The 27,734-nt window shown below is 34.4% G+C and overlaps 1 protein-coding gene across 3 annotated transcripts in view; it reads right to left on the reverse strand.

Moving 5' to 3' along the window:
• Window positions 1-27,734, reverse strand: part of CDH18 (cadherin 18) — a 389,486-nt gene that overhangs the window by 190,151 nt on the left and 171,601 nt on the right. For all 3 annotated transcript variants that reach the window (XM_037063042.1, XM_037063044.1, XM_037063043.1), the window contains exon 3: window positions 2,920-3,214. In XM_037063042.1, coding sequence (XP_036918937.1) covers window positions 2,920-3,214 — 295 coding nt within the window. The remainder of the gene's footprint in view (window positions 1-2,919; window positions 3,215-27,734) is intronic.

A 27,734-nucleotide genomic window follows, 5' to 3' on the forward strand; every position in this document is an offset into this window, starting at 1 on the left:
GTATCCTCTGTTCCAGGTCCAAGATAAGGGTTTGGAAATACCCTGACTTAGCCCTTTGTCCTCACACTACAGCCTTTTCTGCAATAGTTTCTTTGTGCTGCATGATTCCTAGACTGTGCAGCATCTTTTAACATCCTCAATTGTGCCCATTTACAATTAGCTCGGCTCATACAAAAACACACATATACGCACTTGCAATTTCAGAGCGCACGAATGATACCATTTTTCCTGATCTTGTCATTGTCTTTGACTCTGATTTCTCTTCTGATTTCATGTAAACTATTTTCTCAAATAAGGTACAGAAATTATACAGAACAGAATTCTAGATAAGGTACAGAAATTATATAGTTTCTGGCTTCTTTTTCAAATAACTTTGACCTTGACAGATGTAGGCTAAATGGTATTCAGATGTCAACCACAGCCCAGTATTTTAAAAGAAAAATATGATGATGCCAGTATATATTTTTTCTTAGTAGAACCTTTTTAAAAATCTAAACATTTGTAATTTTTTAAATTTTACATAGGTTTTACAAATTTTGCCAAGATTTACTTAGATTTGTTTTTTATGTATTAATCCATTTTGGAACTCAGAAAATTTAATAAACTTGCATATATCTTCACCTAAGGAAATATTATTCTTCCTCTCCTTCATCTGCTCTATTTTGATCTCTAGGAACACACTGGGTTCACACAATAATTCTAAAAAACATACCTTCCAAGTCTCATCTTTTTCCCACAGTTCCCCTATTTTTGTATTTTTGCTCTCTGATTTTTATTGACTTCTTTTCATCTCGTATATTCTCAAGTTCCAGAACAATAGTTTGGGTCTTATCAGTAACTGTTCATGCCTCAATCCATATAGTGGTTTACTTTTGTTTACTTATAGAAAATCTGTCCTTGAGTTACAAAAAATGCTTTGCAATGTCCTTAAAAACACTAGTTCTCTTATTACCCACCTCTCACTACATTGTCTTTCTTAGTAATATCTATTAGTAATATCTATTCTATTTTTCTCTGTCTAATGCATTGACACTTCAGTATGTTTTGTTTTTTCTTTACTGTGCTTTTTGGGGTCTTATGTTACCCTTGGTAAGGTCTTACCAGTGGTTTTCCCACAAGTCATAGAGCTCTTAGCTTTTGTCAGACAGAAGGATGTTGGCAGACAGGCTGCCAGTCCTTGACAAGGCATATGGAGCAAACCTGTTTAGAGCTTCCACACAAACTCTCACCTGCCAAGGTTAAGAGTGTTGAGCTGTTCAGTTTTCCTTAGAAACCAATGAGCCTGAGGGACTCTTGGCCTCTTCCAGCTTCTCTGAGGCTGGATCCTGTTCTGTACTCATTTCTGGCCTAGGGGGAGCCAGTATGGCAACTGCATTCCCAACTAAGACTCCAGTTAAAAAGGAGAACTTAGTCTCTCTTCCCACCCTGGTTCTGCCACAGCTTCAGGAGCGCTCTGCCTAGCTCAAGAGAACATTAAGGTGGGCTGGAGTTGGGAAGGGAAGAAATCACAATCTTCCACTGAAAAACCTCTATGCACAAGAGATGGAGGACACTAACAGAACTTATTGTGACAATCATTTCACAATAGTTGTAAGCCAAATCGTTATGCTATGCGTCTTAAACTTATACAGAGCAAGAAATTTCAATAAAACTAGAAAAATTTCCCAAGTTGAAAAAAATAAGCTTATGTATGCATTTAATACATAGTGATTTAATTGATGATTATAATAAACTTACTTTATAATAACACTCATATATATGCAGTAAACATGAGGTAAACATACCTACCTGGAACCTGTCCACTGTTTTTATCCACACCATGTCTAATGTACATATTTTGGAAATAATCTTTACTCAAATAATGTATTCTAAATCTAAGCATTAAATGTCTTAGTAGTCAAAAGCTACTATGGCAGCTGAATTTTAACTATATTAGGAAATAAAATAAAATACCTAGGCCACAGAAATTTGTGAGTGGTGGGAAAAAGGCAGATTTTCAGGGTGGCCAGAGACATAGATTGTAATCTATTAGCTGGACTATAAGCTTTTCATTCAGAAGAACTAGAGCTAATTTTTTATTGGCCAATTAAATTACTACATATGTGACCAGAGGGGAAAGGGGAAGGAATTTAAGGGGGAAAAGGGGAATTACAGGAACTAGTATAAAAGACACATGGACAACAAGTAAGGGGGGTGGAAATGGGAGGGAGGTGGAGAGCACTGAGGGGTGGGCTGGGATGGGAGTAAAAGACAGAAAACTGTACTTGAACAACAATTAAATATAAATAAAATTAAAAAAAATACTACATGTGTGAATTTAGAAAAGTTACTTTAGTGTTGTATGTTTGTTTGCACATTTTAAAAGTGACCTTCAAAATATTTCACAGGGTTTTTTATATTTAGATATATAGAAGGTATATAAATGTTTAAAAGTATAGGTAAAGAATTATTAATTAATGTAGCTATTACTTGCACTGTTAATATTGAGCAATGCTATTATAATTGAGTTATAAATTATAAACTTAAACTACACAGCAAAACCTTACCAATGTTATGTGTCTTTCCCCACCTATACAAATTGTCACTTTGAATGTGTTGGTATGTTCTTAATACTATACTAGAAAAAATTACATGATTAAAAATGTCAATTAATCAATAATTGCAAGTCTTACAAGTTCTGGTAGTATTTTCTTGAGAGAAGACCATTACTGACACTCACACATTCATAAGTTAATTTCAATAAATATTATAATAACTAGAACCAACAGTCTTCAATACTTTAGGCCACAAAGAAGTATTAAAGTATTTTGAAAAGCCTTAGAGTTTCTACACCCACACACAAATTACAATTGGTGTTCAAAGATTATTTCTGGATTCTCAAAAGTGTACTGAGTTGAGTAGAAAAATGATGTGTCTTACCCATATCCGACATCTCAGGCACAGTCACAATATATGGTCCGTCTGTAAACTTTGGAGCATTGTCATTGATATCTTGCACTTTGATGATGAACTCGGACTCCGGTTCAAGAGGCTTGTTTGTCCGTCTGTCAATAGCCTGGGCATGAAGCACATAGTGGGTCTTCTGCTCTCTGTCTAGGCTTTTTGTTGAGTGGATGTCACCTGTGGTATCATCAATGATAAATATGGTCCCGGCACCCTCTCCAGTGAGGATGTACTTGACAGACCCATCACCTTTGTCAGAATTGGAGTGTAGCTGTAAATGCAAATGAAATAATTTGACATGCATTATTGTCCAATCTACATGGTATTCTCTGAAAACCATCTATTTGATAAATTAATACTTAGTATAATTATGACATTTTTCACAATGTCTTGTGAGTCACTACAATAATATATTTTCCCGATATTTGTTCCACTTGCTATTAATATGGATATTTTTATTATGATCTAAAGACACCCACTTGTTGATTTAAGAGAAATTAATAATACTTATACAACAAAAACAATAACCCTTCGTTTTACTCTACTAAATCAACATTTTAATACCTACATAGAATAAAATTGGGAAAATAAATTACCAGTAAATTAGTTGGAAGAATACTGTTTCCATACATATAGAAAAAATAATTTTTATTTGTTGTATTTAAATTTGCTTGGTATTCCATTTTAAACCTAAAATTATGAAAGCTATGATAGTAAAATTGAGATTAAAGTCAGTTGTTAAAATTACCACAAAAGGTTCATGCTTGTCACAGGGATATTGATTTTAATTAAAATATTTTCTAAATAAATTGTTCGGTTTGAATTTAAAAAATCATGGTAGAACATTTTCTTTCTTTAAAGATTATAAAAATTTAACTCAAAATTTCAATAGTAGTAAAGATTTAATCAATAAGTAGGCTCTGATTTTAATTGAGATACACTAGTAATGTTTTACTCAATAAAATTAAAATGACTGAATATTCTTTAAAATGATATTTATTAGTTAAGTAACATTTTAGTAGAGAAGAGGTTTTCCTTTTACTTTTAAAAATATTTTTTATTTATTTTTAGACAGAAGGGAAGAGAGGGAAAAAGAGAGGGAGAGAAACATCAATGTGAGGTTGTCTCTCATGCTCCCCACACCAGGGAACCTGGCCTGCAACCAAGCATGTGCCCTGACTGGGAATCGAACCAGTGACTCTCTGCTTCACAGTCCAGTAAGCAATCCACTGAGTCATACCAGCCAGCATGAGAAGAGGTTTTCAATAAGAATGATAAATAACATTAGGATAAGTTAACCTACTTTTTGTCATTTACACGCCAGTAAATGCTTTCAGTTGTGTATAGTTCATACTTATTCTACTATAACTTGTAACATCAAAACTCAGTGAAACGCATCCACGAGTGCCATTGCTACATCTGCAGCTGGGAACAGCTGCGGTATGTTCTCAAATCACAACCATATCCTTGAAAAATTGTTTCTCCCAAGAGATTTGAAAGGTTGTCCTTTATATGAAGCCTTTTGGGTCACATAATCTTTACTACTTATTTTTTCTCATTTCTGACACTTCGAAACATTGAAAAAAAAACCAAACAAACCCCAAAACCTGTTCGCACAGTATTTTGGTTTCTTGCCATAATGAAATGAAAATTTTCAAGGTTTACTTTAACATTTCTGAACGTTCCAAAGACATTATTTAAGAAGATAAAATGTAGAACAACAAGACAATACAACATGAGGGAAGGACAATTGTTAGGAAAATAAAGCCAACTGAAACAAAAATGATAGAATATCAGAAAGAATTTTGCTTTTTAAAAACAAGAAATAAACAGGGCCAAAAAAAAATTCGGATGAGAATCACTCAGCAAGATCGAACAAATTAAATCATTTTGTAACTGCATTTTGGGAACTTTTATAAAAAGAAAGAAAATACTTTAGCAAGCTATGAACTCATAATTTTAAAAGATTTACACTTCACTAGTAAATTAACTACTAAGAGAACAGTGTGGAATGAGTTGCATGAAGACAGTTATTATTAATTCTTCTTATTAAAGTAAGATATTCTTATCATTAAATTAATAAGAAATGAGATAGATATATTAGCTATGTTTATAATATATATAAATTATAAATCAGTATATTATTAAAATAAGTAATCACTGGGGGGCAGGGCTGGGAATATAAGACAGAAAACTGTACTTGAATAAGAATTAAATAAAAAATAACCAATCAAAAATGCTTTTGAGGGAAAAGTGGTACACTTTCTAACAACTGATTTCAGAAAGAAATAACAATGGCTACAAGTGACTCACCTTCAGGATAAATTTGCTTACTTTTCTATATTTTTAGTGAAGTTAACCTAAGATTTATTTTGCATTAAATGTTTGCATAATAAAGATATATTTATATTTAAAGAAGAAAAGGCGTATCTATGCAAACCTGAAACAGAAGTACTTAAAATAAATAGTAAAGTTGTCAACCTAGAGTATCTATTGAAGACTATATACCCTATGCCATATATATATAATATATAATTTTAATAAGTAATATGAATAAGAAGAAAATTCCAACACTTTTATTTCCTCAGATTTTAAGACTCGGGTCTGTTTTCATATCATATTTAGAATAAACAAATCACTTAATCTGAATGATTCAGAAATTATTTCTAATTTGAAAATAGATGTTCAATACAATTAGTTACTTGTAATTTAGTATTTATATTGTTGGCTCACATAGTAAAAATTACATAAAAATATTATCAAATGTATTTGGATTATATTAGTTGTTGATAATACTCAGGTTAAGTGTCTGAATAATCATTTACATGATTTTTAGATGACCACTTTACTAATGGATTGTTTAAACTCTCAGCTGTTCTTTTTGAATCTTGAAATGATTAGTTCCACGTAACACCAATGGGAAACTACCACAGGGACATTTAGTCAATTGATTAATAGTTTATATGATTATGATGATAAGTACTGTATTTTGCTATGTATAATGAGCACTTTTTTGCCCAAATTTTTGAGGGAGAAATAAGAGGTGCATTAAACATGGGTAGTACTAATTCTGTCTATATGAATATTTTAAATTATTTTATTTATTCTTATGCATTAAAGTGTAATTTAGAAAGCAATAATGATAGCTCTTTGAAGAATGCTACCCTGAAATATGATACTCAGTTTTGTTTATAAATACAAATAAATAAAATATTTAATTAAAAATTAAAATGAAAGATTTTTTTCCTGAAAGTTTGGGACAAAAACACGGGTGTGCATTATACACAGGAATGTATGATACAAGGCAACATCTGGTATTTGTAAAGCAGCAGCGTGATGTACTTTCAGGATTACTTCCTTTCTGCCAAACCTGTTCTCAAATATTCAGTTCTTTCTCAACATAGAGTCTGTGACAGAGGTGGAGCCTGAGAGAAACATTGGCTATGTTTTCTTGTTTGGCTTAATAAGTGGTCTTACGCTCTGTGAAGAGCACGTGTTTTGTATTAGATTTTGTACTGCCAGAAATGATGGATGAGTGAGTTGAGTGAGTGAATGAATGAATGAATAACAAATGAGTGAGCAGTAATGGTAGTAGTATAGATAAAAAATTAAAACATAGGGAGAAGGCTTTTCTTTTTGAAGAGACTAAAGAGAGAATTTATTTGCCCAGCTCTCTAATTTTTTCTCTCCCATTAGTCAATGTTTCATCCAAATCTGAGAGAAGGAGGCACAAACTCTGGCCATGCAGTAGGTTGGCCTGGCTGGGCACAGTCAAGGGTACAAGGCTTGGCATTCTCATGGCAAGTGACTGGTTTTCTCCTGACAGAAGAATGAGAAGACCCCGGCAAACCCATTCTAAATGGCAGTTTCAGAATTGGGCTAAAGTACAAATAATCAGGTAATACAGATAATTGGAAAGAAATGTGTACATTCTTGAATTAAACATCGATAAGACACCAAAAGAAAGGAGCTGGAAGTAGAGCATGTGTGGTGGTGTTACTCCAGATAGACAGACATATGGTACTGATTTAGTAACCAGTAAAGTATTGCATTGTGAGTTTAGCTAGCTACTATATTCTTCAAGAGATTTTCATTCTTTTACATTGACTTATGTGAAAATATTTAAAATATTATGTTGATACGAGTCATTTATAATGAACCCTCTTTAGCAGACAGTTTAGAAGGGCTACTGAGACAGCAGAGGCAGGCCCTCACCATAATCCACGGTGGTGGGAATATACTGAGAGTCGTGAGATTGTGCAACATGACTGCCAGTTTTGTTCTGGACAGACATTACAGTGCTGCAAAGCAAGAGTAGATAATCTTTGCATAACAGATCACACATTAATGTGAGGTCAATCACCTGCTCTTTAGAGAACAGAAACGGTTAGGAGAATGAAGAAGAGGTAACGAAAAGAAAATGTAGTCACCCAAGTAAGGCAAAATGACTATTTCTGTGACATGACTTTAATAAATTAACTTTCTTAGTGTTTACTAGTAACCTATGGCACTTAGGAAGCTAGTGTGACTCACATAATTTCCCTTTAAAAACTGCTTATCCATCTTAGACCACATTAGGATCAGGACCCACAAATTTAGAGCTTTCAGTCTAATGGAGAATTCCTCATGAAGATGATACTGTATCTCTTGGGAAGTAATAACTTTAAAAGGTTAAAAAGATGGTGGTAGAGCAATTAATTTTAAAAGTTGCTTTTACCTAGGACTTCAAGCTATGCTAAAAAGATAGCTCATTGACTTAAATCTATGTTATGGACTCCATAATTTATGTACATTTTAAGAGTAGGAATTTATGTTGACCACATTCCAGTGGAAGCCATACATAAATTCAGAAATATTATATAGTATTCCTACTATTATCATTTTTTCCAACACATAAAATACAAGTGATTCAAGGTGAGAGAAATGTGAGGATTATAAAATGACATCATTAAAATCTATATATTCTTCATTCCAGAATGTGTTATATTTTAGTGGGACTACAAGCAGCTGGAACAAAACTCAATTGAACTTGTGAAGAAAAAACCATATCAAATAATAACAGTACCTTGGCCACTAAACCATTGATTTTGTCATGCTAAAAAAAAGCCATGACTAAGCATGCATTTTTAATTTGAGCAATTAATCTGTAAAAGGTTATGATAAAATGGTATCAATAAAGCACTTTGACCCCAAGGCTTACGCTAATCAATTAAAAGGTTAGGACACTACATAAGTGTATGGGCATAAGTAATGCAATCGTTTAACTAAAACATCAGAGGTCTTTGCAAAATTGTTGAATTGTAGTTTTTACCTTTTCACTTCTTTAGGAGTATTGCTACAATATCTTGTAGGAGGAAGAGGGACAGAGGAGTCAAACAAACATTTGTTTGACTTCGTCATCCCCTGAATCCCAGATTAGAAATATGAGAATGCTTGTTTCTGTTACATGGCTCCGAGCTGTTCCAAACCACAACAGCCCGATGAGCGAGTGATATCCACAAAGTCTTGTCTGCAATAGCTCTGCTCAGCTCCCCTAGACTTATGCCTATTTTGGAATCAACCACCACTTATTTGGACTTCTTATTTTTCTGCTGCCCCCTATTCTTCTCAGCCTTATTGTCTTTTACAAAGAACCCAGCCTTCTTTCTCATCGGATGCCCACAGTTGAACAGCTTCTGTTTTGTCATTTTTGCCACCAGCTATGTTTCGATGTTTGCCACCAGCCTGATGTTTCAGGCTTAATTTACTCTAGGACTCATTTGTCTGTCCTCCATGGTTGTCCAAGGAGCTGGTAGAGCTCTCTTCCAACACTGTATTTCAAATGGATCATATTTTTTTCCTTTCAGCTTTTATCACTGTCAAACGTTTGCATGTATACACAGTAATGGAGAGTACAAGAGTGTGGATGATTGTAGATTTGGCCTATGGTGGTATAAGATGAAAAGTCAAGTATCTCGGAAGTTTGAAGTTTTCATAATCCCACACACATTACCTCTGCTTTAGAGAGCCCTGCCAGGTGTACCATGTATGTGGGCACTGGAGGAGACAATCAATAGTTGAGAAATCACTACTAATTGTTGAGAAACCTCAAAAAGAGATCAATCAATTAAGATTAGAGTGAGCTATATAAGGAACAAGAATACCTATTCTCTATAAAAACTTATGTCTACTTTTACCTCCCAACCAGGGCCTGATTGAGAAAAAGGGACCTCTGGCAGCTACTTTTAAAGAAAAAAATCTCAAGAGTGTACTAAACATTGCTACAATTCCCGAAAAATGCTGGCCTAAACCATTGCCCACATATTAAGGCATATTATGATTTCATCTCCATTAAAACTCTGCTCCTGCTATTTGTTTTAGCCTTTTTTTTTTTCAATTAAGAAAGCGATAATTCCATACAGAAGGGAGAGGGAAGGAAGATAAAGAAAGAATTGAATGGCTTCACTTCTTTTGGAAATTCATCTGACAATAAAACGGAAGGCAATCATTTGATCCCACAATCACTATTAAAAAAGAGTGATTTTTCATAGTGATTAAAAATCCCCCTAAAAAATTTTTGGAGCACCCACCATATCCCATTGTTGGAGCTCAATACTTGGATGCATCTCAGAGCAGAAGAGCCCTGGCCTGGCGGAGTCTACATTTATTCCAATGGGGAGCCGCGAACAGTAAGCAAAGAGCAATCACGAAAAAGAACAAATTAAGAAGACTGTACGTTCTAGATGTTAAAACTTGCTACAAACCTACAATGATCAAGGCCATGGGGATGTGAGGTAAAGATCAATGGAACAGAAATAAAAGTTCAGAAATAAATCCATACTTTTATTGCTAATCGATTTCAATATGTTCCAAGAAAATGTGATGAAAGAAGGAATAATGTTTCAATAAATTTAGAGTATTCGTATGGATCCCAAGCTGACTTGATACACAAAATTAACCCAAAAGGGATTAACTAATAACTAAATAAATGAGATGAAACTAGAAAATTCTGAGAAGAAACAGAGGTGTAAGTCTTTGTTATATTAGGACAGGTAATGTTCTATAGTTTTGACAGCAAACACAAGCAGCCAAAATATCTCTTCAGGTGAATTTAAACTCTTGTGCTTCAAAATATACTTTACTTTCAATAAAGTAAAAAATTTAGAGTGGGGGAAATATTTACAAACCACATATTTGATAAGGGTTTAGTATCTGGAATTTATAAATATACATACAACTCAACAATAAGATAAAGAGTAGTCCCACTGAAAATGAACAAGGAATATAATTCATATTTATCAAAAGAAGATACAAGAATAACCAATAAGTAAATCAATAGGTGATCAACAGCACCACTAGCCATTAGTAAAATACACACTAATATCACAGGGTACCACACCCTCAGGAATGGCGAATATTTAATAGAACACATCAAGTGGATTGCATCAAACATTCTAATACAACAATAATTTACTGTAGCGATATAATTTAATAGGAAAGTATTTTTTTTAAATTTGAGGAAAAGGAGTTGATGAATCCCTGAAATTCCAACAGAAGGAAGGACCTAAGCTGGGAAAACTACTCAGGTGGAAATATATCCGAACTTTTTTTTTTTTTAAATGATACAGACTGCAGGAAATAAAAAAGAGAGGGGATGATATTTTTTCAGGTTTTGCGAAATAATCAAGGAATTTTTACAACGGACGTGACTGGGTTTAAAAGTTTCTGTGGATCATTGACTGCTTTCCATTTCAAATGTTGTCCTTCTTGAATACAGATTGGTTTCCTTCTATCTTGCCATCTGTATATCATGGACAAATGACATGTCTGCTGTTATGCAGGACTACAGACAAAGAATTATTTTCAAGGATACATGTTTATGTCAAAGGACCTATATTTAGAGGGCCTCATCCACACCTTGTAATGCAGCATTAATCTTATTTTACAGGAAAAAAATAGATGTTGTGGGTGTGAAATGCATTAAGGAAAAATAATTCTGGATTATCCCATCGTGCCCAATATAATCTCTCTTTTTATAAGAGAAAAAAAGAGGCAGGAGAGTCAGAGAAAACGTATGGCCATAGAAGCATAAGTGACAGGGAATAAGGAAAAGAAGGATGGAGGGGAAAGAGGAAAAGGATTCGGTCGATTAGATTAGAGATTTTATGCAGTTTGCTTTAAAGACTGAAGAACTGGCCACAACCAAGTAAAGCAAGCAGCTTCTAGAAGCTGGAAACAATACTGTATCTCCCCTAGAGATGAATGCAGCCCTGTTTACGCCTTGACTTTAAGACATGGGCACTCCAGAACTGTTCGTAAGCTTGTGCTAGTTAAGCCACTAAGTGTGTGGTAATGTGTTATAGCAGCACCAGGAAAATGACAATTGCACATATTACACATCCTGCTAAAGGCTTAACACACAGTGTCTTCCATTAATTCTGTGAGGTAGACATTAATATTGTCCCTACATATTTTAAATGGACAAATGAACATTGTTGTTAGTTAATTTTACTTGGGTAAAAAGCTTTTAAGTAATAGAAGTTGGATTTGAACCCCTCTAAATTTAATTTTGGAACCTGGGAACATAGGCACTTTAGCCAAATACTTTACTGCATGCATTTAAACATAGTTATTGAAAAGTTTAAATGTGCAAAACTGTAGATACAATTTCACATCTTCTGTAATAGTAATACATTAAATCACCAAATTTAAGATTAAACATTAACTATGTATCTTTTCATAAATACCAGCAATTGTTGTACAATAGTTCTGTAATATTTCCCAATATTCATGTTTATAAGTTTATATAATTTATATAGATATTACCTATATACATGATTGTAAAATAGAAATAAGTAACTATTGCATTTGTTTCATATATCAGCAGCTACATATTAAACATGTACTAAGTGTCAAGGACCAGGTAATGTATAAGAAGCCAAATTCAAGGACAAAATCAAAATGGCATTCATGCTTAAGTTCTAAAGCCTACAGGAAAAAAAAAAGATCAGGTAAGGAGAAGCTAAAGAGAGGTCACGTCCTTGAGCAGCATGACAAAGAATTTAAAGATTTTATTTTAAAAAGGGAGAAAAAAGCATGGGATGAGGGAGAGAGAGAGAGAGAGACAGAGAGAGAGAGAGACAGAGCGCATACAGCTAATCAAAGCAGAATTGAATTGTAGAAATATAAAACAATGTGGAATTTAATTCAGAAAGGAAAAGACTATAAAAAACCTGACAAGATGTTACACCAAAAATATATAAAAAATGTTTTACTTGCAACCCAGAGACACACAGGAAAAATTAAAATAAAAATAAACAAAAGAAGCCAGACAAAATAAAGTACATTCTGCACGATGCCATTTGCACAAACAGTAACAAATGGAAGGTGTCCGTAGGACAGAGAGCACACGAATAGTCCCCTGGAGTGGTGGTAGAGACGGAGGAGAAAGCATCCCACGTGGCATGAGCAACTTTGGGGGCACAGAATGTCTCGGTCTTCTTGGTTGTGTATACATGTGACACATTTTCTAAAATCTCAAGCTTTAAATGTGTGGATTTTATTATATTCAATTTACATTTATAAAGCAAAAGAGAAAAACAAGCATACATGGGGCTATGTACTACTCACAGTTAAGAAAAAATATAGCTTATAACTCAGTAAACACCCATTCACTCTTTTATTTAATTGGTCATCAATGGCCTATTCTTCCATTTATTTAATTATACATTTAATAACACTTATTTTTACTTATTTATTAAGTTATATATTTGTTAATTAAGTGAAAAAATAATATTGAGTGTCTACTCTGTAGTCCTCTATGTTCTGAGTATGTTACATTGAATAAAAAAGACAATCAGGCCCTGGCTGGTGTAGCTCAGTGGATTGAGCACAGGCCTACGAACCAGAGGATCGCAGTTCAATTCCCAGTCAGGGCACATGCCTGGGTTGCAGGCGGTTCCCTGCAGGCCAACTCCCAGCAGGGGACTCACAAGAGACAACCATACATTGATACTTCTCTCCTTCCCTTTCCCTCTAAAGATAAATAAATAAAATCTTAAAAAAAAAGACAATCAGCCTCAAATAACCTTCGTACTTATGGATAAACATAAATAAGGACACTTATTTTCTACAAGCACCAGCAAGTATAATACTGGCAAGTATTTTGAGTAACTGCTATTCTATACTCTGCAATAAATACTACTAAATCATTGTTATTAATGGTTACACCTATATGAGACTGATTTTGCATGGAAACCTTCGCTGTTACTCTGTACCAGCCTTAAAACTGGGCTTAGGAAACATTTTCTGTTAAAAAAAAATCACCTCTCATTAGTGGAGAAAGTCAAACTCACAAGCAATTTTGGATGGAAACCCAAAAGACACAGTGGACATTGCAAAAGACAAAGAACTAATTGTGACCTGGTTTCCATATGTTTCTCAGGGACTCTAGAGCCAAATGGGTTCATCTCTATTACTGGCATCTCCTTCCTGGTCACGGGTGTGAAAGGAAAGAACCCAGCTCCTCTTTCTTTTCTGGGTTATGCAAATGTCCCTCCTCCTTCCACGGGCCTTATGCTGTCTTCCACTGGCTGGGAAGCAAAATTTGGTCACTGTATACACAAAGATGTTCTCACTGCGGCTAGGAATAAAATATGGTGTCCACGTTTACACTAAAATTACAGATGTGTTTTAATGATTAATATTTTAAGGCAGTTACTATACTATTAATAGAGGGAAATTAAGTTATAGAAAATTAATCTGAAACATATAAGACATAAAATTAAAGGCTGACATAGATTCAAGTAAAGAATCCTAAAATATCAAAATGCATCATCTTAACTTTTATAAGATACTATTACTAAATAGAAGTTGGATACCCTTAGCTATTTAATTTAAATATAAAACCACTGTATATTATATTTTTCTTTTTATCTAATATAAAAAAGTATGCCAGGAAGATGAAGAAAATTTATTAAGGTCATTGCTTTAACTAGAGAATAAATTACTGTAACAAATGGATAGTGGTAAAGTACAATATAAGCTAAATTTTGTCTCTCATTGAATCCATGGGTAATATATTACCAGCAAGGCGGTTCTGCCATCGTCAATTAACAACTTTCCCGGTTGGGTCCAGATTTTCATTCTTGTTTTTGCCATGTCCCAAGCAAGGGAGAAAATAGAAAAACTAAAAAGCATGCATGCAGTTTCTTTATAAAGGGCCTGTATGAACGCTGTGAATATTATTAAACTAACATGCAACAGGTTAAAATGTAATCATGGCCACACACGCTTCAAAGAATCCAGGATAAAGTATTTTGGGGCTGGTAAGGGAATGTTTGCATCACTCAAATGTACAGCAGAGGATTATATATTAGGGTACAGCTAGCACGCTAAGCTCATAGTCATATAGCCAGTGATGTATGGCTCATAGAATTAAATGCTTGTTTGATTTAAAAACTCAAGGTCTTTTGGCCTCACAATATGTCACAGACTAAAAGAAATAGTCCAGTTCTTCCTGAATGACATGTTAAATGCAGGTGTTTTCATATAAATGATTTTATATATGTAACCTTCTTAGCTTAACAAACTCTTAAATGAGACCTTCTTAGCTACTTACCAATTTACGGGATGAAAATAAAGCAGTGTCTATTTAGTCCTGCATATTGATCTCTGTCTGTGGAAGAATGCTGGGACTGGGTCTTTGGCATTTGAAAGTAAATCAGCAGAGGAGGGAACAGATTACAAATCCCTGCTGCTTCAAAATAATAATAATATGCCCTGGCAGATGTGGTTCATTGGATTGAGCTCCAGCCTGCAAACTCAACAGTCTCCGGTTCTGTTCCCAGGCAGGGCACACGCCTGAGTTTCCAGCCAGGTCCCCAGAAGGGGGCACATGAGAGGCAACTACTCACATCAGAGGCAACTACTCTGTTTCTGCTAATGGGTTCAGAATTTTTTTTTGGAATGAATAAATGTTATAAAATTGATTATGATGATAGGTGCAAATCTCTGTGAATATACTAAAAACATTAAATTATGCATTGTAAATTGGTGAATTATATAGTATGTGAGTTTTATTTCAATAAGCTGTTAAAATACTTTGGGAACATAAACAGTAATTTTATTCCTTTGATGGCGTGTTTCACCTATATGAGACTGAAGAATAACTTAATTTAACTCAATAGCTTTAATTCTAGTTAAATTAAATAATGTGAGCAGCCCTGGCTAATGTGGCTCAGTGGATTAAGTGCTGGCTTGAGAACCAAAGAGTTGCTGGTTCAATTCCCAGTCAGGGCACATGCCCGGGTTGCAGTCTATGTACCCAGTAGAGGGCATGTGAGAAGCAACCACATATTGATGTTTCTCTCCCTCTCTTTCTCCCTTCTTTCCCCTCTCTCTAAAAATAAATAAATACAAATTTAAAAAAACAAACAAAATTATAGCAATCTTCTATCTAATTCTCAATATATAACTGTGGTTTATTTTTTAACCATCTACTGAAGTTAACCAAATCTTCAGGTACCACTTTCACTTTCATAAACACAGAAAATGTTCATCATATTACTGAATATAGTTTCTAAAAACAAACTCACTTGCTGTGTTTTCCTGTTATTGAAAGTAACATAAAAATATTTGAAATGTACATATGACCATAAAAATATGTACATTAACTCTTAAAGATGATATTGAAAAATCAAAATATATGTATACCCTAGGGAATGTTCTTGAAGATTTCATTATGATCATCATAAAAGTCATGATAACAAAGGTAGTATAAGCAATACCAAAATCCTCTAAACACAGGCTTTATTTGTCACAGGTATTGATGTATACATTTAAAAAATTGTTAGATTATTTATCTTTTTTATACAAAATTAGGTTTTACTAAAACCACTTTAAGTTGCCTTACAGAGTAAGAAATGATTGCCAAGATATGATATCTCCCATGTCTTTTTTTTTTCTCTACATTAGTCTCCAGCATATAAATCAACACGCAAAACAGACTAGATTCAGAGAGAACTGTATAGGCGAGAACGAAAAGGTGATGAGAACAGAGAAGAAAAGAATGGTGGTGAGCCCTCGTTTTATATGAAAAGCAAGAGGCAGCATAGTTTTTCATCTTCATGATTTTTTTGTTACATCCTTCTTTTCTTTGCTTCATCTGAGGTGACCTTCATTACCATGCTATATCTCTGCTATCTAGCAAAAATATTTTCTCTTGCTTTAACCATTTAAATTCTTTTCTACAAAGGAAATGCATATTCTGATTTAAAAGCTATTATTAATTTAAGCCTTACATTAGCATCGAACACATTAGTGTCAAAATAAAAGAGCGCACCTTTCCCCAGCACTGAGTGGGGACAGGATGGACTTCCCAGTGGTGCAGTACAGGTCCCTGGGCTGTGATGAAGAGAAGCAATTACAAACTCATGTGATGAAAGAGCCGTGTTGCTAAGGATAAATTATACCAAGCAGAGGCAACACAGCAGGGTGACAATCAAGAGTCTAGTTCTTGTGGCAGAATTTTTGAATTTTCATGAGCATACTTATACTTACTTGCCCTGTGCACTGGAATAAGTTACTTCACTTATTACTTATTACTTCACTTAACATCCTTGTGACTCAGTTTCCTCCACTGCAAAATGAGGGTAACATTATTCCTAACTCGTAGATGCTGCAGGGTCAGCCTTTTATTTCTAATGACATAAATCAGTTTTATCTCAGTCCTGATGAATACTGTGCATGGAAATGTCATCCTAAACCATCTTAAACCTTCAGACCTTATCAGGATCGTTTCCAATGAACGTTTAGATTTTTTACTTTGCATTGTCTGTGGGTAGCAATCATGTAGCAATAATTGCTCATATAAAATAATTTCACTATATGTTTTTCTGCTTTTGGAAACAGCTTAGAATGCTGTGTAGCCTAAGACATTTAAATGTGACATCTGGTTCACAAACATAAAATGTGTTGAATGAAAATTTTTTGCTGCTCTAATCTACATTAACTTTGTTTCTGCCTAATTAATAGGGATAAATCCTGATAAAAACCCCCTTTGAAAGGTTTTGCCGGTTTCTGCATCTGAATTATAAACTAATCTGCTGTGTGCCTGCGTGTGACACGAAGACAGGATGCAGCAGCAGAAAGAACACGACCCTGAGCGTCTGTTGGGCTTCCATTCCCATCCAGGTCCCATTTGTTAATAAGGCACACTGAGAGAGGTCTCTTCACCTCCCTGAGATGAGCTCAGTAAAGAGCTATGGACATGAAAAATAAAATATGAAAGACATAAAGTAACACGTGTAAGACTAATACATGCACATATTTATATATTAGGTGTGCTAGACTGTCAAAGCAGCAAGAGGGAAGGAAAAAGAAAAACATGATTAGATTTTAATTAATCGCTTCTCATAGTAACCCATTTGAACTGGCTGTTGCTCTTCCCGAACTTAATAACATTTCAAGGAGGAATTCCTAGATGATAAAACCAAACAGGTCTTCTGCCAACAAAGCTCATTCACCAGATGGGGCTGCGTATAGGTCTGTCACTTTTGCTGCCCTCTCCCTGCCACTTTGCACAGGTGTGTAAGAAAAATTCTGTTCCATTTCTTAGAGCCTGTTATGAATCGCCCTCTGTCTCCCTGTATCATGGCTGCCTTGGCAAAGTAATATAATGTCATGATGTTGAGTGCAAACAATCAAATCCCACTTGAAGTTTGTAAGGCAAGAAAACATTAACTGGGAGCATTTGAGAATGATAAGAGTTCTTTGTAGTAATGTGCCTTTCGTGCATTTTAAATTATATATATGCTGTTAACATTAAAATGCTGTATTATTGCCCTGGCTGGTGTAGCTCAGTGGATTGAGTGCGGGCCTGCGAACCACAGGATCGTGGTTCGATTCCCAGTCAGGGCACATGCCTGGGTTGCGGGCCAGTTCCTGGCAGAGGACACACCAGAGGCAAACACAGAATGGTATTTCTGTGGTTGGTATTTCTCTCCCTCTCTTCTGCCCTTCCCCTCTAAAGATAAATAAATAAAATCTTTTAAAAAATGCTGTGTTATTTATTGAGTGACTAGTCTTTGCCAGACACAATCCAATTTCCATTATAAACAAAAATCCTACATGTAGCCATTATTTTCTTTCTTTAATAGATGAGTGAAAACATATCTTTTATGTTTTATACTTAAACTTTTCTTAAAACTTAATTTCTGAATTCATACAGTCCAACAATTAATTTATTCATTCAATAATCATTAATAATTATTTTAATCACTGAATATGTACCATGAGTGTACCATTGTGCATTGTTTTGAGCAAATTTATGCTTTTAAAAAAGGAATAGCCTGTGTTTTCTAAAATTAACAATATAGTTACTGGAGAAAAATATATACAAAACTATATTTAAAAGAGTGCACTATTCATGAAAATATAAGAATATTTCCAAAATTCATAGTACAGATCAATAGAAAACATCTAGAAAAGTTTTTTTAATTATCTGGAATCCAAGAATGCCTCTTAATGAAAGATCTAATGAATGAACTCAGGTGAGCACAAAGATAAGTGTAATAAAAATTCAAATATTTAAGGGATCATGTGGATTGTAATGCATAGACATTGTAGACTTAGTGATCTTTTTATCATTATTCAGCATCAATCACAAAATAATAGTACTGATTTAAAATATCTTACATTTTAGCATTTCATGAGTGTATTTAACTTGAGGGAAAAAAGAATAAAATTAGGATTAAACAGTTTTTAAGTAAGAGTTCAAGAAAAGTCACCCTTTGATCAATAAATTTGATCAAAATGGATCATATGGAGTTAATATCCTTTAAAGAGCTAAACATCTGACTTACAGTAGATGATGATACAATGTAAACAAATGAATGTTTTAATCTTGGGTGACAGAGTAAATCCATCTACTACTGGACAAGATGGGGGACAATGAAGCCCAACATGAAACTTTGAAGCAGCAGTAGGGCTACTCCTTTGGAAAAGAAGCGGCAGCCAAAGTGTCTGAAATTGCGAGTTCACCAAGAGAGTAGTGAGGAAGAAAATCTTACCTCAACTTTTCCCATATGACCTGTTATGATACAGAATAACCTGAATGTCAAAATAAGGGATATCATTGTCTCTCTATAGCAGTCACCTTTTTACTTATTTTTTGATCCAAGTTACTTTTTTTTTGGTGGGGGGGTGGGGGCTGAGTCATTGCAGCTAAGTAAAGTAACTCCGACACAGAAAAACAAATGCTATATGACTGTAGTTATACGAGGAATCTAAAATTGCCTAATTCAGAGAAGCAGATAGCAGAATGGTGGTTGTGGAGAGAAGAGCTGGGAAGTATTGGTCAAAGGGTGTACAGATTCAGTTATGCAAGGAGAATAAGACCTAGAGATCTGTCGTGTGGTAAACTGCTTATGGCTAACAATACTGTATTGTATACTTAAAAGTTTGCCTGGATGTTGTGGCTCAGCGCTTGAGTGCTGGCCAGCTAATCAAAAAGTCACCGGTTCGATTCCCATCAGGAAATATGCCTGGGTTGGGTGCCAGTTCCCCAGTAGAGGGCACACAGAAGGCAACCATACATTAATGCTTCTCTCCCTTTCTAAAAAATAAATAAATAAAATCTTTTTAAAAAAATTTGAAAAGAGGGTAGATATTGTCAAGTGCTCTTATCGCACACACAAAAATAAACTTAAAAAAGGAAACTTCTGGAGCTGATGTATATGTTGATGACATTGATCATGTGAATACTTTCACACAGGTATATATTTGCAATGTATGCATATCATATACCTCATGAGGTGGTTTAAAAATACAATAAGTGTATTGTATTTTTAATAATCAAATAAGATGTAATCAAATAAAATGTAGATTTTTGTACCAATACTTAACAAATTAATAAAATATCCAAACATATAAAGCTGAGCAAAATGATCTAGACACAAAAGAGCATATTCATCATAATTCCATGTATATGGCATTCTATAATAGGCAAAAAATAGACAGAAGTCAGGTAAGAGTTTCAGAAGGGGGAGGAAAATGATGATATTTGGGAAGTTAGAAGTGATCTCCAGCAGTGGCGGCCAACTGGAAAGTCTGCTGAGCTACACATGCAAGTTAAATTCCTCTACTGACTACATTAAGAGGTGTGAAAAAACAAGTAAGCTTTCTTTTAATAACACATTCACTTACCCTATTATATATACAATATTATTTTTCCTATACCCAAAATTTAAAGTATTATTAAGAAGATATATTACATTGTTTTCACACAAATACAGCTTTTATGCTCCAGGAAATCTCAATCTAAACTGGCAACACTTCAAAGGCTCAGAAGACACTTGCTACGGTACAGAGCAAAGCAGCCACATACCGTGGTTATGCAGGTGGTGACTGGGGTGTAACATCCACTAAAATTCCCTGGTCTGTTTTCTTAAGTATGGCTATTATTAAATACTAATCATGTATCAATAATCAGTAAGTGAATAAAATATTGTGATCTTTGGTATTGAAACATAAGAAAGAAAATTTCTTAGTTCAATGGAATAAAGTTTTATGTACAATTTAATACATAAATGAGAGGATTTAAACTGCAATTAAAATAAAATCACAAATCAGAGAGAAAAATACCAAAGATGTGATTTGTTAAAATTATTAGCACAATCACTGTTCCTCCCTTGGAAAAATAAAGTTGAAATTCTTCACACAATATCCACAAAATCCCATTGGATTAAAACTTTCAGTATAAAAAACTTACTAATATAGTTCCATATCGATAACAACAAAATATACAATGATCAAATCACTACATTATATGCCTAAAATGAATGTCATATCATGGCCATTAAAAAGATTAAATGGCCAGGATATAAAGAAGAGGAAAGTATATGTCTTTACACATTTTGTACCTGATCAGGGTGTACATGATTGAGCCCGTCTGAAAGGCTCACATACTTGGCAGTAGGTAGACAAAATCAAGCTGTGCCCAGCTTTCAAGCCAGCAATGTTACTCTTACAAAGTCACTTACAGCACAGTTGAACTAAAACACACTTGCCTCCATGTGTCCTTGTTTCTTTTCTTTTTTTTAATTTTGAAAAGAATCATGTGTATTTCCAACTGCTTCTTTCACTTTAGATCTTAAAATTGGTTCTGGACCTAGATGGAGCCCCATGCCTGTGCGTAGCTTGGGCCTCAGGTTTCTACCTTGTGTCTCATCAACAGTTCCAACTGCAGGTGTCCTCGTCCTTTCCCTGTAGCGTGTAAATTCTCACCACTCTTTAACTTCAGTAATTGAAAATGGACTACTAAGTACATTTTCTGTGAAGTAAAGAATACTTTATTTCCATTAAAACATATAAATATTTCAACACCCTTTAAAAGGATATCACTACACATTATAGAGATAAACTAGTGTGGACAAAGTGTGAAATAACTTGCCAATAACAGCTAGTAAGCAGTTCATGTGTAGGACACATGATTTTTCAACCTGCAATCTTTTTTTTAGATTTTTACATTTTTTTAATTGTTCAAGTACCGTTGTCTTCACTTTCTCCCCCCGCCCCCTCAGCCATCCCCACCTTCCACCTTCAATTCTAATTGTCTCAGGTCATATATAATCCTTGCTATATTAAAATAAAATTTTAAATAAAATTAAATAAATAAAATTAAGGCAAAGTTGGGTCAAACTGCTGGGTGTATCATGAGATTTATTGCAGTATTCTATATAGTAGTGAGTCATTAAAACGAATAAAATGTTAAATAATAGATAACTAGTAAGATAAAGAATGATATCTTTAAAAACAAAATACTATAAAGCAACTGAGAATGCTATTGTATCAATTATTTATTAATGAAAATCTTATTATGTAATTTTTCAAACATAAAAAACCTAGAAATAATTTGGGTAGAAATGGTCATATACCTTATATATTAAAGTTGGGTCAAACTGCTTTGTGTATCATGAGATTTATTGCAATATTCTATATAGTAGTGAGTCATTAAACAAATAAAATGTTAAATAATAGATAACTAGTAAGATAAAGAGTGATATATTTAAAAACAAAATACTATAAAGCAACTGAGAAAGCTATTGTATCAATTTACTTATTAATGAAAATCTTATTGTGTAATTTTTCAAACAAAAAAACTAGAAATAATTTGGGTAGAAATGGTCATATACCGTATATATTTGTATATATAATCAAATTAACAAATTAATAAAATATATAATATATGGCCATATATTATATGATCTGTCCAGAAAGTCTCAAGTCACGTGCTATGAAAAATAGAACCATGTATTGGAGAAGATACAAGATACAAGAAACATTGTGCATATGATAGTGACACTTCAGTCCCTTTCAAAGTAGGCACCTTGGGCCCTCACACAGTTCTCCCAATTGCCATCAGCTGTCCCATCATATTTTCCTGAGTCTCATCGACAGTCTGAAATCTCTTCCCTTTTAAAGGTGATTTTAGTTTTGGGAAAAGCCAGAAGTGGCAGGGTGCCAAATCTGGGCTGTAGGGCTCCTGAGTCACCTGGGGGATTTCATGTTTCAACACAAAACTCTTCTCAAGATGAGATGCATGAGCAAGCACGTCATTGTGATGAATCTGCCAATCACCAGTTACCCATAGCTGTGGCCTTCTGAGTCATCCAAATAGTTTCCTTGGAACAATGTTTAAGTTTCTCACACAGTTGGGCAAAGATTCATTGCTCTACTCACTCAGTCATTTTGAATGAGACAGCCACACAGTACAATGAGTGAGTGCACATGCTCACTCAGTGGTGTCCACCACCCCCACTGACTAGTACAGTGAAGACATCATTGTTCAGGCATGCATAATCCAGTCCGCTCTCCTTGGCTGCCAGGTTACACTGATGTTGTGTAAACCACTGTTGTTATATTAAAAACTGTTGGACTTTTTCTGAACATACATATACATATACACACACACACAAAAATCTCTGCAATGGCATACAAATGTTAATGGAAAATATTTTAGAAATGTAGTACAAATGATGATTTGTGCATTCTTCTTTACTTTTTTCTTATTTTTTCAATGCTTCTACAATAAATATGTTGATCACTTATTGATTATTTGTGGAAATAAAATGAAGGACATGTATCTATAATCATTATAGCATCTGACAACCAACATAATCTTTACATATATATTGTGATCTTCTTTCAGTAAACTTCAAGGAACTCAGCAATAACAAATATGTAATTCAGTTTTTTAAGAACTTATTTATTTATTTGTAGAGAGAGGAGAAAGGATGGAGAAAGAGAGGAAGAGAAACATCCATGTATGGTTGCCTCTCACATGCCCCCTACTGGGGACCAGGCTACGACCCTTTGGTTTGCAGGCCTGTGTGCAATCCACTGAGCTACACCAGCCAGGGCCTAAATCAGTTTTTGTATTTCAAAAAGCAGTGTAAAATATTTGCCACGTTTATAAGCAGAGCTCTTGTAAAATATTAGGAACTAGAACGCATTTAGAAGAGAAAGATTTACAACTTTCATATAGTCAAACAGAGGTTTTTTGTTTTTTTTAATTGTTATTTTTTTTGTAACCACCACAACTCACGAGTGCTAAGAAACAATCTTTTGGCCCCAGCTTTCTCTCCATGGTCCCCTTTCAAGACTGTATTAGACTAGATAATCAAGAAAGTAAAAAGAAAAAGAAATCAATGAAGAATGCTAAAAATAACTTAAAAGTCCTCCACTTCTTGCTCAATTAAGACGGCCTTGCTCTGCTGACACGGATGGAAAAATAAACATCAAGAGGACAGGCTTCTCATCGAGCACTGAGCACCGGGTGCCTTTTGCAGTCAACCTGTATTGCTACATAGTACATCTGGCCACTTCGCATTTGATGTTAGCAAAATGGAGTAAGTGACCACTTCACCTATATTTTTAAAAGCAAGTCTATTAAAATGAACATTGTATGTTCTGGTTTGACCTGTGTATTCCCAGTCAGTCTCCTTAAATATATGGACTCTAATCCTGAAAGAGGAAAACAAATGAACCCTAAATGAAATCAAAGTGAGGGGAGGAACAGAGCATACTACAGGCACCTGGCAGTTCTAACAGAACCTCCTCAATTCTCCCAACATCACATATCCAGACTCTAACTCCCACACGTCTTCACTGCAGTCCGCCCAGGTGCTTAGCATGTCACGGAGCCATACAGTATGCATTATACATATTTCCTCAGATAAAATAGCCAATGCATATATTGCCTGAAAATTAAAATGAAACCACATTTAATGAATTATAATTTCAATTTCATGGATGCAGTAAATCTATTTAAAACTCAAAAATAATAAATACTAAAAAATAATTGTACATTTAAGAAAATATCATGTATGTCTTCTAAAAGGATATTGTCAACCATTATTTTATTTACAGCTGAAAATTTAAACAACTATTACATGCAAAATATTGGTATCAATAAATACTATGCATATCACTAACATTTAAAAGTAAAAAAATATATTCATTCTGGGATACTGTACATTAGCATTGATTTATATTTTATCAGAACTATTTAATGGTAAACTTTCTGTGATTACTATTCCTGTGATTACTACTTAAAGTGGGTTTTCACAAAGGACTGGCTGATGCCCCCGCTGTAGCAGGGCGATGTCTCCATGACTGAAATGAATTGAAGAAAAGTGAGACCAGGCAAAATGAAGACTGAGTTACTGTGAGCCAAGCTTGGATCTCATACAGTGCAACAAAGCAGGAAAGGTAAAAGACTGTCATGAAAACTTAAAAATTGTCATGAAAAAAGAAAGAAGAGAAGGAGAAAGTGAAATAGCAAAAAAAAAAAATCAAGGTAGGGTAACAGGAATTAAATCAATTTAATTTAATGCCATTTCTAACAAATGCCCTGTGAATAGCAGTAATGTCCATTAACAATAGTTTAAAGCCAATGCAATTATTTCCAAAATTATATTAGATAAATATTTATTTTTATTGGATAAAGCACCCATTAACATTTGCCAGTTTGTGTAATCTATCTTAATCTCTCTCTTTCTTGTTTAATTTCTACCATTCATTGCCTACAATTAAGTAATGCTCACGGAAAAACCTGTTAGGTTGTGTTGACCATTTTGCATATGATTGAGCATGGAGTAAGCAGTAAAAAACTAAATCTGTGTTATTTTCAAACCCCCAAATATTCTGTGCTACTCTGGGTGCTGCAACTAGTAACCAAGCAACTGCAGCAGACTCTGGAATCTGTTTTCTTTGGATACACATATACACTATTCAGAAAGCTGTAACAGAGATAGCAAGCTGAAAAGAGAAAATTCATTCTTGCAAAAGCTTAGGCAAAATTTATATCAGTTAATTAATTGATATCATTATGTTACATTATGATAAAAAGAAAAATTATATTAATATACATAACTCATTGAATGTGTCATTTTAAAGACATTTTCATCCAAGCACATATGCTGGGGATGGTTTTTACAATTGGCTGTGACATGGATGCTGCTAATTTACCTTAATTTATACCCATTCAGATTTACGCTTAGCATCTCCACTGATGTGATCTATGTCCCCTGTGACATTGGGTTTGGTAAAATGAGTTTCTTACTGGATTAGATATTAGTGCTTTGTCATTGATAAGGTTGATGTCCTTTACTCAAGTGATATTAGACATGCAATTTTGTATAATCAAACTATCAAAATTATAATGGAATAAATAAAGGATCATGCTCCCTGTTTGCAATAATGACTCTAACTTCCGATATATTTTCATCACAATATGAAATAGAGGCTTATTGTTAATGAAGAAGTTTGAATGCTTTGCAATTGATTTGAAAATTATATTTGTATCTCATCATTCACCAAGCCAGGTCCTTTGCCTCCTGCTTCCCTCACTGGGCACTTCACCTCCTTTTTCGTCTATTTAGCTGATGCTGGTGACTAGTTAGGAGAGTGTCAATAAATTTGCCGTCGAGGGTGAAAGTCTTGCCCTTGGGGAAAGAGTCACCTACATCTGAACCACGTTTGTCATTTTTTCCATTTCCCTAGCTCCTATGTGAGTTCAAGCAGGTAAGGAAGCAGTCTGTACTGCTCCCAAATTAAAATGATAGTTCTTTCCCCCTAATTATTATATGGCAATTTCTTAACAAATATTAATCTCTCATGGTCTGAAGCCAGACCACATCTGCAAATACCGACTGTCCATTTCATGGTTGTATGATCTTGAGCTAGTTACTTAACCTCATCAGGTTTTAGTTATTTTATCTGTAAAGTGAAAATATTAGTACTACCTCCTGCAAAATGCTGCAATTTGTGGATATGAATTGATGCAAATAAAGTACTTAAAATAATGCCTAGCATTAATAGTTACTTAGGAAAATACTGGGTGTCATAATTGTAGTGATTATTAACAATATTGGATTGGCCAAAAAGATCGTTTAATATTTTCTATAAAATAAAATAAATATTTTTATTTTCACCAATAACTTTACTGATTTGGATAGTTTGAGTATGTTGGATAACTTGCACATGGTACACTGTTGATTATTCTCAATTAATGTCTCAATTTGATCTCTATCGACTTCAACTGGTCTACTACATCACGGAGCATCATCCGGCATGGAATTTCTCAAACTACCTTTGACATGTTCAATCAATCACAGCACTTTCTCCATACATCGCACAAATCTTTGTGTGTGTGCATTTCAGTTGTGTTTTTCCTTTCTTGAAATAATAATAAAACTTAGTATGTCAAAAATTTCAGTTATTTTCTTTAATCTTTAAAATTCACTGATTGTGATATTTTTAATGCATACTTATATGACAGCTATCACATTACCATCTAACAAAATTGGTTTGAGTGAAGTTGAAGACAAATAAGGGCCACTACAGCCATCTTACAGAAAAAAACAATCAAACATTTTTGCCAATTAGAAAGTATTCAGCTCAGTAGACAATTAGAAAGGAAATTCCAAGGGGTAATTTACCAAGTTCAAAACAACTTTACTATATCTTATATGCAAAACATATATTTAGGTTCTTTAATTTTTTTAAGTTTTTAAAAAAGATTTTATTGATTTATTGTTATAGAGGGGAAGGGACGAAGAAAGAAAGGGAGAGAAACATCAATGTGTGGTTGCCTGTCACATGCCCTCTACTGGGGACCTGGCTGGCAGTCCAGAATGTGACCTGACTGGGAATCAAGCCAGCAACACCTGGTTTGCAGACCCGTGCTCAATCCACCTAGCCACACCACCTAGCCACACCAGCCAGGGCTATTTAGGTTATTAATAGTTGTTCTCATTTTTTTTTACTGTAATCAAAACGTGTTGCTCATGATGTTTGATTCTGTTAATGTGCTACTGAAGTATGTCATCTAATAGTACATTGAGGATTTTTGCATCCATGTTCATCAGGGATATTGCCTGTAACTTTCATTTTCTGTGGTGCCTTTGTCTGGTATCATTCTCAGGTTGATGCTGGCCTCACAAAGAGTCTGGGATACACCGATAGATCAGTACATGTAACTCAATCGATCTGATCTACTGCACTGTGGGATGAAGGACGAAAAACACATGATAATCTCAGGTGCAAACAAAGTACTTGATGCACCTGGCTGGTGAGTGCCACCTGCAAACCAAAGGGTCACCAGTTCTGTCCCCAGTCAGGGCACATGCCTGGGTTGTGGGCCAGGTCCCCAGTTGAGAGCACATGAGAGGCAACCACACATTGATGCTTCTCTCCTCCTCTTTCTCCCTCCCTTCTCTCTCTACAAATAAATAAATAAATAAATCTTG

Source organism: Sturnira hondurensis, unplaced genomic scaffold, assembly GCF_014824575.4.
Source record: "Sturnira hondurensis isolate 20B ecotype Veracruz unplaced genomic scaffold, ASM1482457v3 Scaffold0014384, whole genome shotgun sequence".
Lineage (NCBI taxonomy): Eukaryota > Metazoa > Chordata > Mammalia > Chiroptera > Phyllostomidae > Sturnira > Sturnira hondurensis.